At 39.5% G+C, this 13191-nt stretch overlaps 2 protein-coding genes across 2 annotated transcripts in view; both read left to right on the top strand.

Annotated features, from left to right (window-relative positions):
• LOC112555608 (alpha-(1,3)-fucosyltransferase C-like) overlaps positions 1-13191 on the top strand; it is a 37218-nt gene that overhangs the window by 13093 nt on the left and 10934 nt on the right. The gene's annotated exons all lie outside the window — the stretch shown is intronic.
• LOC112555025 (alpha-(1,3)-fucosyltransferase C-like) lies at positions 4408-13105 on the top strand. Its single transcript, XM_025223149.1, has 6 exons — positions 4408-5186; positions 6631-6754; positions 7129-7893; positions 8658-9290; positions 10686-11349; positions 11677-13105. Coding segments are annotated over exons 4-6 (1356 nt in total). The 5' UTR covers positions 4408-5186; positions 6631-6754; positions 7129-7893; positions 8658-9288; the 3' UTR covers positions 12367-13105.

Genomic DNA, 13191 nt, shown 5'->3' on the forward strand with positions numbered 1-13191 from the left:
TTTTGTTTTTTTTTAAAAAAACATGCTAGTTCAAGAGCTCCCTCCTTTCTCTGCACACACATTAGTTTACCTAAATTGATTATGATGTTTGCGAGACTAAGGTTTGATGCATATATGCGATATATATTTTGTACCTGTGACTATGAAGAATTGAAATGATGGTCAAATGCTTGATTCATCCCTGTTTGGGAACCTTGTGTATACACGATGTGTAGTAGATGGTGAGCAAGCTATAAAGACATCACTACACTGTGAAGTATTCATGCTGACATCTATGAATTAACACAACCTATCGTATCGTGTAATATATATATAACCATATCAGACGATGAAATGCTATAAGGTTCAGCAGTTCGCGCTATCAGCCAACAACGGACAAAGACACATTCACTCATTGCAGGCCCACGCTTTGAACAATGAGTGTGGTCGGACTCGACTAGAGGCAGTGGTCGAGATTGACTTATGGTTGTGTCAAGTCTACTTACTGTTGGCCATATCGGCAAGAGTCGAAGAAAGAAAAAAAATATTTTAAATGAAGAAATTTTATTTGATATCAAGTGCTTCATGTTAAGAAACACATAAATGAGGCAGTAAGAACGAAAACGTTCTCATCCTTAATAAAAATCGTAAAAATTTCCATATCTAATCATATTCTCACTTACAACTCAAGTAAAATAATAACATATGTATATATCAACAGCAGCGATATGACCGATAAAGAAATAAAAAAAAAAAACCAAACCCCCACCGAGATTAAGATAAGGAAACAAAATCTAGTTTGGTCTGTCATCCTGAAATGGTTGTACAGTTTTTTCTCACTGAACATATATGCAAGGACGAATATAATACTCTACAGGTGGTCGCTGTCACCTAAATGCGGCAGTCAGCTTGTGTGAATTTTCTATTGTCATCACCGCTCGTCAAAAGTCCTTCATCGGGCAAGTTCCTCTTCTCCCATCACCTGCTGACAACAGTACCACATCCAGCACGAGGGCTGAGCGGAAAGGGTGAAAAGTTTCCGTTTTCATTACGTGGCCAACAACGTTTAGAGCTTGCAAGTGTTGTGATTCCCGTGCACGCATCATAAAGAAATGTTCTGTTCAACAATAACTTTTTCTGGCATGCCCCTCGCATTTTTACACATCTTGTTGTACTTTTTCTTAATCCACTGTCTGAAACGACTGCTAATTAAGATAACAAAAGACCGCGTCTAAGTCATGAAAGTTAGGATTATTATGGTTCATAGAGATAAATCTTTCCTACTACGGAATTCAAGCCATGAAGACGATGCATTTTTAGAAAATACTACCACTTTCTCTCTTTCTTTTGTTGAGAATCCAAAAATATTTCCAGTGTCTCTTTGCTCATAAAATACCCCCACCCCCGATAGGTTTTTGTGATACTTTATTTTCAGAGAGTTTCTAGCACTCAGGGTGCCTTAAAAACGCTAACAAAAATTTTTTGGCCTCGTCGATCTTGTTTGGTAATGAATCTCTGTGCTGTATGTATTGTCTAACTCCTAGGCCGGGTTTTTCTCTGACCTGTGACCCACTACATTAGCTACGCAACATACAAAAGAGCTTAGTTCTGTGTTTAATTTAAATGGAATTATCTTTCGCATCTCTCTTGTCTGTGTGCCTGTCTGTTCGCCTGTATTCCGAAAACAATGTTTATTTTTTTGCATAGTAACTTATTTTGATGTAGGACGTGATACTGACATCGAGTGTGTTAGCAGTTAATATTAATTTCCCAAACAGCAAGAATAGGTTTCTAGAACAAGAAAATATCGCCTTCTATCTTTACAATGCCTTCCCAGATCATCCTTTCCTTTTATCTTCCTTCCTTCTGTTTTCTTTTTTATATTTCTCCTTTCATTCCTTCCAAGCTGTCAGGACAACGCATGAACTTCCTCCACAAGCCATCGATTATTGGACGCCAGTTAAATTTCAGAATACCACAGATTGTTCTAATGAGTCTTACTAAACTCTGGTTAACAACTTCACTACCATCCGCATTGAGACGTTTTTCCTCCTAGTGTTCAATTCATTCTCATGAATCATGGATGTTTCCTGTTAACAATACCAGATTCTACCGTCCAGTGAGATTTGACCCAAACTCCATGTAGTCTGGAGATATACAACAGTGTAAATGTCGTTTAATCGGTGGATACCTGCAGCTTGACCCTGCAACCAGCATCTGTTTACTGCATTTGGTCATCGCCCAGTACATCCCCCTCCCCTACACGCTCCTCCTACACCGTTCCACTACACTCGTTTTATCCGAGAATGCGTACGAAGAGTTTCTCGTTATGGGACCCCTAATCCTTGACCCTGCTGCAATGAAGGCATTGTCAAGTGGGGACAATAACAGGCAGTACATGTTTTCTCAATTTCTGGACTCATTTCTTGTATAGTCACAAGATACTTTTTGTGTCCTTGATCTTCAAAACAAAGATCTGACGACAATTGTTATCATTCTCCAATTCAAGAATTAAATGTTTTACCTTATTGTCTTTAATAGTTTAGGGCCATCATTCTGTGGATGAGAATCCAATCACGTGTCTCGAATGAACTCGTGTAGGACGGTTGCGACTGTCTGACCGCAAATTTTAGCAAAATGAATGGAGACCAAAACCTCTCCTTGTGTTCTCCTTAGGAAGTTTCGATGGATGAAAAAATCAAATGATAAGAAAAGTCTTTCTGGTTACAAGCGTCAAACAAAAGAATGAAAGAGTAACCAGTATTGTATTCCGAAATGTTTGAATTTAATGTAGTAAAGACTGAACCAACAACACGTCGTTTTACACTCAATAACTTGCACTTACCTAAGGAGTGGAAATTTATTCTAGTAATCTGTTCATCGGCCTAGTACATCCAGTACATCCTGTCCATCAGAAGATTGCCAACACTGTGTATGATACAGAGGAACTTGCTGCTGACTCTTCTGTGATGTTGCTGAGCAGGCAGTATGTTTAACTCTTTATCAAAGACATACCTTCCTCTATTTATTATATGGGACAGATTACCCGTCAGCCTTCGACACTTACCACATTTAAATCCGAACTTAAGACAAATCTTAAGTATCAATCGACAAAAACAAAAAAAATTATGAGATAGAAGAACAAAGAAATATAATATTATGGACTATTTATTCATTACATATTATTCGAATCATTCTTATTTCTCCTTCACAAAAGTTCTTGTAGATGTGTTTCCGTGTCCAGACCCTGCAGATCAGGTTTTACCCTGGATCCATATGGTGTGCTTGGCTGCACACTTGTTTGGACGGCCATAATGGAGTTCGTTCGTTTCCATGGTAATCGTGAAATTACTGGGCTAAGGTCTGCAGATTGTAGCTATTCCCAAAATCCGAGTAAACAACATTCTTCCTTTTTAAGACTTTTTAACAATAGACTGCAATTATCATCATTAGTCAGAAACGATACCAAAATGGATGATTTAAGCAGGATGCCCAACCATATCCGGCACTCGAAGCTTCTGCCCACAGTACAGGAAATCGGCATGTTAGTAATAAAAGGAAAAAAAAAAAAAAACCCGGAAAAAAAAACCCGGAAAAAAAGGAAAGAAGAAGAAGTATTTATCGCTACGTAGGAGCGTCTCTCAATGTTTCGATGGATTTCATTCTTGATTATCGTCTTGGGAGGAAACCAGTGTTTGAGAACGAGAGACGCCGCATTCCACAGGGGATTAGTGATCTTTTGATTGGTTAATATTTGAATCAGTCGTTAAAAGAGATTGAAAATACAGACTCCGGGCTTTCTAGCAAGGTATAAGACAATGGGGTTCTGACAGGGAAGCAATACCGAAACTAGCGTTTGAATTTCGTCATTTTCCCTGTGGAATCAGGACGGATCGACTTGGGGTACTCGATTAAAATGTTTTTTAAGACAATTTCTAACTTTTATTTATACATAGAAGTGTATTTTTCTGTTAGTTCAATAACCAAGGAATCCATTTTTAAAGAAAAGTCAAACTGCACAAAATTGACCACTCAGCACCTGTCGGGGCCTCTAGTAGGAAAATGTCGTCATGTCGCTGCGAGTCTCACAAGTTGCGCGCTGGTGAAATGGGAGAGCCGAAGAAAACGCAGAGAGTGCAGAAACTCCTAGAAAAGTTGACAGATTCTTTAATTTTTATGCAACATGATAACAAGCCAACGTGTTTGATTTGCAAAGAAAGTGTGGCTGATTTTAAGGAACACGGCACTGTTGAAGCAAGCACAAGAACAAGTATGGCGCATCCTTGGTTCGGCCACACAGAAAAGATTGCTAACTTACGTCAAGAAATTGGGGCTTGACGAGACTATTTACAAGAAAAGACAAGAAAATGAGGCGATGTAAGGGCAAGCCTACCGAGTTGCTTCACATTTTGAGCAGAGAAGTGAAGCCATTTTCCGACGATGATGCGTAAAAAAGTGCTTGCATGACATGAGATTGAAATTTTTATGACGGAGAAATCAAAGCAAGTGCCTCAGCTGAACGACCCCTCGTGGTTGTGGGATTTGGTGATTTTATGCGACATCACGTCACATCTGAATGAACTCAACACCAAACTACAAGGGAAAGACAAGTTGATTTCGCATGTGTATGTGGACATAGCAGCATTCCTAGCGACATTACAACTCTTCATTCAGCAGGCGGGAAGGATGGAGCTTGTCCACTTCCCAACGTGTACATCTCTACGTCAGGATCAGCAGCTAAATATGTCTTTCCCCAAGGCAAGAATGATACAACTTCTGGGGCTCTTGAAGGATAATTTCGATGAAAGATTTAAGGATTTTCATGATTTGAAGGATGAAATACGTCTCTTCTAAAATCCATTTGTGGCAGATGTGTCAAGTGCCCCGACAGACCTGCAACTGGAACTGATTGACTTGCAAAGCCAGACATCCATGCTTGACAAATTTCGAGCGTGTTGCCTGCAGAAACTTGCCCAAATCTCCGAAATCAAGCGTTAAGGATGATCACGATGTTTACAAGTACTTATGTGTGTGAACAAACGTTTTCAGTGATGAAACGGGCGAAACCCGTCTTACGTCATCGCCTTGCGGACGAACATTTCGATTCACGTGCTCAGACTTGGTGTTTCTGCGATGCAGCCGGACATTCAGAAGTTGGTTTCGGAAAAACAACTTCAAATATCCCACTAATTACTACATAATTAATGGTAAGTACAACATGTTTCTAATAAAAATGGTGTCTGTTCTATTTTTGTTTCTTTTTTGTATTTTTGCGGTGAAGCGGCCCGTGACACGCGTGTCGGTAAATGGATCTATCCCCAGGCCGAAAAAAGGTTGGGCATCATGATTTAAGGGATAGGAAACAGAGAAATCAAAGTATTTCAGCTAATAAGTATACAGCATAGACAAACAAACCAACAACCCAAACAAACAAAATCAGCATGAAATACAAAGCATACAAAACAGCAAAAACCGAAAATATTCAGAATAAAAACAGCTTCAAAAAGAGACAACTGGCCATTAACAGTTATCGAGGCTATAAATCGACTTTGCACAAATCTGTTGTCATCATCATCATCATTTTTCTGCCTGTAGAAAATCTTTACACAAAGAGATTGTTGTTGGTGATTACATTTTAATGTTGCAAACGACCAGTAGATTGTAAGACACAATATAGAACCGAGCAAGCCTATTCGAAGATTATATTTTCACCTGGGCAAGAAGGGAAGGAGATGTCGGAGGGTCTGTAGCTTACAGGACCTGTTCACTTTGTGTCTAGCATTCAAGGCTGAACACACGGGCTCAAAGGTAAAGCAATTTTTTCACGCATTAGACATGAAACATTTCTGTTAAAATTCGATACTTTTAAGACTATTTTTCCAAGCTACAAGACGAATGATCTTCTCAGTAATTTAATTATTTGTAAAGTTTGTCTAGATTTTAACTTTTTAAATAATAGCAACATGCAGACTGCTTCAAATGGCGGACCGCTTGTAGCTTCTGATAGGATGACAAACTCATTGTACTTCTAAAAGACAGAAGACTAACACCCACACACCTCTTTGGATAATTTCTGTCTAGTATGCCTTACTTTGTTTAAGTGCTTCAGTTTAGGAATAAGTTTCATATTTTTTCATAGCGATCAAATGAAGCAAATGACGGTTGAACATAATCTTGCTCAGGAATGACCTTAAAGCATTGAACTTAGCAGTTCTATTTCATTTTAGATACTGATTTTTAATGATCAGAGAAGTAGTCATGTGACAGTTGTTGCTGTAAAATACTGTTATTGAGTATTCTGGATCAACTTAGTATCAATATGTTTAAATATGTCAACACTAAAGAGGAAAAGTAGCTTTGTAGTACTTAGTGTTAATGAATCAGAGAAAAATTGCAACTTTGCATTTGTCCCTCCTAACAGAAACAAGTTAGAGAAGGGACACTTAAAATCCACGTGAAGTGGAAGATTTTCCCCTCTCATATTCAATAACAGCAAAACCACTCGAGTTCGCAGAACAAGACATGTTTTCGTCACGTGTCATTTGAAGATTGTCTTTTTAATGTTCAGTCTGTTTCGTTGGTACTCCAGTCACCGAAGCAACTTGAAACTGTAAAGTTTGTCACTGACTGCCACCTAATTTTCCTCCTCAGTGAGACTTGCCAAAGTGATGACAGTGTGTTTGTCGGTCTGACTCCAGTGGGCTGCTGCTTGGAATCTTTTCCCCCATCATTTACCTGGGGGCGCCATCGTATTCATCTAAGGATCATTTGATAAGTACGTGTTTTTTTAAAGTCTGCTTTGTCTTTCTCGTCTACATCTTTTAAATTTGTACATCTCTTTTTTTGTCTCCAAAATTTTAGAATTTTAGATGCACTTGCTCTGCATGTATAGGCCACCTTCGAGCGTGAAGAACAAACTTATTATCTTTTTCGCCATGATTTGCTAGATTGCAGCAACACACTCTTGACCGCCCAATACTTTTATGGGATATTAATGAGTCATCCTGAAACTCCAGGTAGAACTGGTTATGATGTTATCATTTTATAATCGAAAATTTTGTTGGGTGATAATAACCTGTTGTTTGCAAAGTCTCTTTAGTGTCTTGACCAGTCGGTTTTCACGATGTTGTTCTGCTTACATCCTTATAGAAAGAACGACAACTGCGGGCTTGCATCTTCTCTCCTTCAAAGACGACTAAAAGCTTAAATCCCTTGGAAACATCTTTACGGACAACTTTTCATCACAAGAACGGATTTGAAAATCTTTACGAACCGACGATTATGTATGTATAGAAGCATCGCTGTATTACACTGTATTTTGGGTACATCTTCATTGTCACACCTAGCGACATCCCGTTGTGAAAGTTTCAAGATATCATTCGGTATCCAAGTAAGACCAATCTGTTGCTACAATATCTCAGTTAACTTTGATTTCCTTTGCTTTTATATGAAAATACCAACGTGAAAGATTCCAAGAATTAATTATTTACTGCTTACTTGCATGCTGTTGTAAGAGCCTTCACTTCAGCTCATCACCTTTGGCAGGTGCGTATGTGTCCCTACACCAGGTTCATACACAGTTTATCATGAAGGAGGACTTGGGAGTTTACCTACAGAATACGAGGAAAGAAAGCTGGACAGGAGATAAGACAGGACAAACGTTGAAGTCGTGCATTCGCCAGACAAAGTAACTGTTGGTACACAAGCGATGACGATGTATTGTGTCGTGAGTACAGGCGGCTCAACGGCTTTGCTTGCTGAATGCTCCGACGCCAATTTACTCATGACGTAAAACGTGACTGACGACATATGGGTACAATAACGGACAAAGGAAACAGAAAGTTCTCGAAAGATCGGTGGATGTGCAGCAAGAGAGGGAGAAAGAGGGAGAGATCTGCGCCAGCAACTTGTCAGGTTTGTTGTGGTTTGTACGTGTTCCAATGAACGGTGTGGAATTCGATACATTTTAATATGATTAGTACTGATTAGTATCGATGTGCATTAAAGATTTGGGGGTGTAGTATGTTAGCCGTGAAGTTGCTGTCGCTGTTCTCCTTCTGCTGCTCCTTTTCTTAAGAACGAGAACGAGGCTGCACCTAACTGGGATGACAGCTCTCGGACTCCACAACTATTTCTTTACATATTTGGTTATTTCTGCACTTGATATGCAGTTTGTTCTGTATGTTCATCATTGACTGGGTTTTACTTTCTGCTGTGTTTTTGTAAGCGTCATTGGGAATCATGTAGAGTTTTCTTCTTCAACAATTCTTCAGGGCGTTGCCAGTGTCAGCCATTACTTTATCAGTTTTAACGTACATACGGAAACCACATTAACTTCTCGTTGGAATATCTTTCAAGAGAGTAATTATTTTAATCATGACTGTCTTTGTTGTACACGACAATTATTCTGGTTTCACTGCATCTCTCCAACTCCTTTCCTTGTTTCAAGATCGACTGTTTGATCTACAACTACTATTTTGCTTCTCTAGTACAAATCTAGAAAATTCTGCGCTGCGCGTCATCATTGTCGTCATATTCGCAGTTGCGTCATTCATATTTCATTTCGCTTTGACTTTAACTTTCTGTTTTACTTTCAGTTCTAGAAAGATAAGTCGATGGACAGCAAGATATATAAATATATATATATAAAGCTGATGCTGAAGATTCTTATCTATCAGGATGCAATATTGCAAGATCTGAGTAACCGGCATCCTGTCTGGTCTGAATCCAGTCTGTTCACATTGTTGTACAATGGTCTGGTAACAACAGTGAACAAATTGTGAAGCATTTGCAGGAAGCCTTTTAGCTCAAGACCTGGAGAAGATGAGGACAGACACCCACACTGGATGATCAGTGTATTGGTGAATGGAGAAAGAAATTTATTTACAGAATAAATATTTTGACCCTCTAGGCAATCACTATGTATTCACTCTGCTATTAAAACATTTTGTTGGATAATGATAATCAACAATGGGAGTATGTGTACAGTAGATATTAGAATAAATTAATAATTTTTAATAAACATAACATGTCCCAAAGGTCTTTGAACAATGGTTCTATAGTAAGTAAGGTTTATTGTTTCTTTAGAAGTGCATCCTGCTGTTTGCGAAGTCTCGTTAGTGTTTAGACCAATCGGTTTTAACGATATTGTTCTCTTTACAGTAACAACAACTGCTGGATTTTATATGGCTTATCTCCTTCAAAGATAGTTTAAAGTTTAAATTCCTTGGATACATCTTTACGGACAACATTTCATCACAAGCACGGCCTGCGACGGGATTGAACAAAATTGTTTACCTAACAACAACGATGTATGTATAAAAAGTAGTGTTTTAGTGTATTGTGTGGAGCAGTGATACCCAACCTTTTTCGGCCTGCGGGCCATATCCATTTCGGACAGCCGTGTCGCGGGCCACTTCACCTCAAAAATATAAAAAAGAAAAAAAAAATAGAGCAGATACCATTTTTTTATTAGAAACAAGTTGTACTTGCCGTTAATTATGTAGTAATTAGTGGGATATTTGAAGTTGTTTACCCGAAGCCAACTTCTGAATGTCCGGCCTCATCGTAGAGACACCAAGTTGGAGAACTGAATAAAATGTTCGTCCATCGAAAAAAAGATTGAGAGACGCCCCTTCGTGGGGATAAATACTTCTTCCTTTTTTTTCGTTTTTTTCTGTTTTTTAAAATTATTATTATTATTACTAACATGCCGATTTCCTGCACTGTGGGCAGAAGTTTCGCGGGCCGGATGGCACCGCGTCGCGGGCCGGATATGGCCCGCGGGCCGTAGGTTGGGCATCCCTGGTGTGGAGTATAACTACATCTTTACAAAGTGACATTTCTTTGTGAAAGTTTAAAAATATCAGCAGATATCCAGGTATCACCAAATATCACTGCCACATCTCAGTTAACTTTGATTTCCCGTGCGTTTGTTATGGGAAAAACCCAGTGTGAAATATTTCCGTTACTGATTATACTGTGCTTACTTGCTTGTTGTTGCTAAAAACAACCAATCATGACAGCCCATCACCTCTGGTAGATACATACACAGGTACCTAGTACCGTTTCACATGCAGTTTACCATGAAGGAGGACTTGAGAGTCTACCTGCAGAATACGATGAAAGAAAGCTGGACAGAAGATACGACAACTTAATAACCATCTAGAACAGGGGTCTCAAACTCATATTAGCATGTGGGCCGCAGTGGAAAGTAACAGCCAGTCAGCGGGCCGCACCACGAAAAGAAAATGTTTTTTCATTAAATTTTACGAACACTACTGTCACTGCAGTTAAATGCTAAAATAAAGTTTTTATAATTATTAATTACATTTAGTGTAGTTTATTACATGCACAGGCAGTTTAGTTTATTAAAATAAGTTGACGTTGTCTCTGTCACTAATAACGGGTGTAATTTTCACTGCGGGAGTTAATCACCAAGCACAACATACATATACACCGCGGACGTGGCCGAGGGCCGCACAAAAATGTTTCGCGGGCCGCATTCGGCCCGCGGGCCGCGTGTTTGAGACCCCTGATCTAGAACCATAAATGATTTGACCTGCTGATTTCAGGAGTGACGAGGACCACAACTTTATTCTTAACAGAATAATCTTTCCATGTGTATGTTTAATTATCTCTGAATGAACATTACCACACAGAAAACAAATTCATGCAATATTTTATATCAAAATATTTGCTTTCAGGAGGAATCTTTTGCAGTTAAGAAATTGGCGACTCAAGGTACTTTTGGCTCTTGTGGGACTCCTGACTGTGTTGTACCTACTGACTTACAGCTCAGCAAACATCTGGTCACAACACAGTTCAGCACAAAACCGTTCAACAGCTTACTACTTACTTCCGTGGCAGTCAAATTCTATACTAAAACATTCTAGCACTAACTCCACGTTTAAGTACAATGGGACAGCTACTCAAAGACCGTGTTCCCAAGCAGCACATCCTTCAACAACATATTACCTACGTCACTTCCGATCTATATTTATAGTTGACCCTGCCACCCATCAACTGACGATTGATCATCAAGGGAACCCCTCTAAGATATCCTCTGAAGTAAGGACTGACAGTAGATCCTCTGCTGTTAAGAATAAGTTGATTGTAATGTACAACATGCCTGAGTGGATTAAGAGAGGGTCGGATGCTGAGTTGTTTGGCCACTGTCCAGTCAGCACGTGCAACTTGTCCACAAACTATGATGCGGATAGAGTAGCTGCCGACGCTGTGGTGTTTCACGACGCTCCATCACACAAGCCAGTGCCACCTCGAGCTTTCCCTGACCAGGTGTATGTGTTCCACATGATAGAACCGCCACCGATTGCTGGGTCCGGTTATCAAAACACGTCATGGAACTCGGTAAGCCTCGTTGCTATGTCTCAATTGAGCAGCAATGACAAAACAAATTTTGGACCATTTTGTGTTATTTTTCTTGTTCTCTTTTTTTTGCCTTACACACACAGAAACGGAAAGAAAAAATAACTGTGCATGTATCCGTCCTCAGAGGTGAAACCACGATCCCCCACAGTCATTGTAACAAGTACAGGCAATGTTATCTCAGTTATATAATATGCCTTTACTAACCTCCCCTCTCCACAAAGAAAGATATGAAATATTTTGAAAAATTCGTAAATACAGGTAAAGCTCTACCCGTTGGATTTCCTTCTGCAAATCATCATTTTTCAGGCTTTCAACTGGACATGGACCTACACTCAGGACGCCGATATCTGGGTGCCCTATTTCTTTCTGGAACGTTCCAAGCAGTTGCCATGTCTTAACGTCATCCGCGAAGTTGTACAAAGGAAGGACACGCCTGTAGCTTGGTTTGTTACTAACTGCCAGTTGGACCAAACTCAACGAATAGCCTACGTTAACAGACTACAGAAAATTCTGACAGTGCATGTGTATGGTCGATGTGGGACCATGAAATGCCCTCGAATGGCCAAAGAATGTGACGACATGCTCACCACCAAGTACTTCTTCTATCTTTCCTTCGAGAACTCTTATTGCCAGGATTACGTGACTGAGAAGTTTTCTCGAGCATTTTTCCAGGGTGTCCATGTGGTTCCTATTGTGAGGGGTGGGCTAGACTACTCTCAACATATTCCAGAAGGAACATTCATCAACGCCGACGATTATAGAAGCCCCGAGGACCTCGGCAAGTACCTGAAAGAGCTCATGAACGATGAAGGGACCTACATTGATATGCTGTGGCGGATCGCTCACTTTACTACCGCCACCTACCATGACAGTTACACCTACTCGTGGTGCCAGCTGTGTGACAAGCTACACAGGCTGCAGGACAATTCCAAGACCTATCCAGACCTCTTTGAGTGGTACCACGAGGGGAGATGTTGGCCACCCAAGAAGTTATAGCCTCTCTGTGGCGATAACAACTTTGTAGGTACAGACACACGTGTTGTGTGCGGTACTTTGTATTCACACACCTGGTAAACGCATGTGACAACCATTATCCAACTCGACCGCTACCATAAAACTAATTTCGCGGTTTTTTATTCTAAGAAAAGCAATTGCGATGATTCAAACAGTTAAGAGAGAAGAATCCTCCAACTACGAAACCTAACAAACATTACTAAGCAGACGATCTGCTTTTCTGGCTAAAAGTGAAAATATGTTTCTTAGAAATGCAAACCTATCAGACGGATAATCTGTAATTTTAGCAGCTTCTCGCAGGACTGAAGCGGTTTAACTTTTCTTACCTTGAACAAATAAACCTTGACTTACGTGTTTCGTTATAATTTCCTAAGTTTTTTTTAAAGATTTTTCTGAAACTCGACACAACAATAAGATTGTGGTTTGTCGGTGATATTTATTCTCATTTTATATTTTCGAGGACCTAGAATATGCTTCAAGATATTACCTTGTTTCACACCGACCTAAATTTTTCTTCTTTTGTTTTCTCTACCAGATAGACAATTTATACGAAAATAGTGAAGTTGTGAACAATTCTTCCCTCTGTGTATAAAGTACTGCATCGGCTTCCAGTCGATCATCGTATTTGGATCGAGATAATATTGCTTTTATTTATGTGTTTGATAGCTCAAATAATGGTTCACGACAGAAATAAAAAGAGTTTCATGATGCATCCAATAAACATACAGGTTCTGGTGTTATTGCTTTATTAAAGAATACCAGAAATCTGGCAATACAAAGTTTTCAGGGATTACATAATATTAACGT

The sequence above is a fragment of the Pomacea canaliculata genome, linkage group LG14 (genome assembly GCF_003073045.1).
Source record: "Pomacea canaliculata isolate SZHN2017 linkage group LG14, ASM307304v1, whole genome shotgun sequence".
In the NCBI taxonomy this organism is placed as follows: Eukaryota; Metazoa; Mollusca; class Gastropoda; order Architaenioglossa; family Ampullariidae; genus Pomacea; species Pomacea canaliculata.

Bases quoted from the DNA above. Each gene is read 5' to 3' on its own strand.
- LOC112555025 (XM_025223149.1), top strand. The intron at 11,350-11,676 runs GTAAGCCTCGTT...ATCATTTTTCAG, and splicing joins AAAACACGTCATGGAACTCG to GCTTTCAACTGGACATGGAC.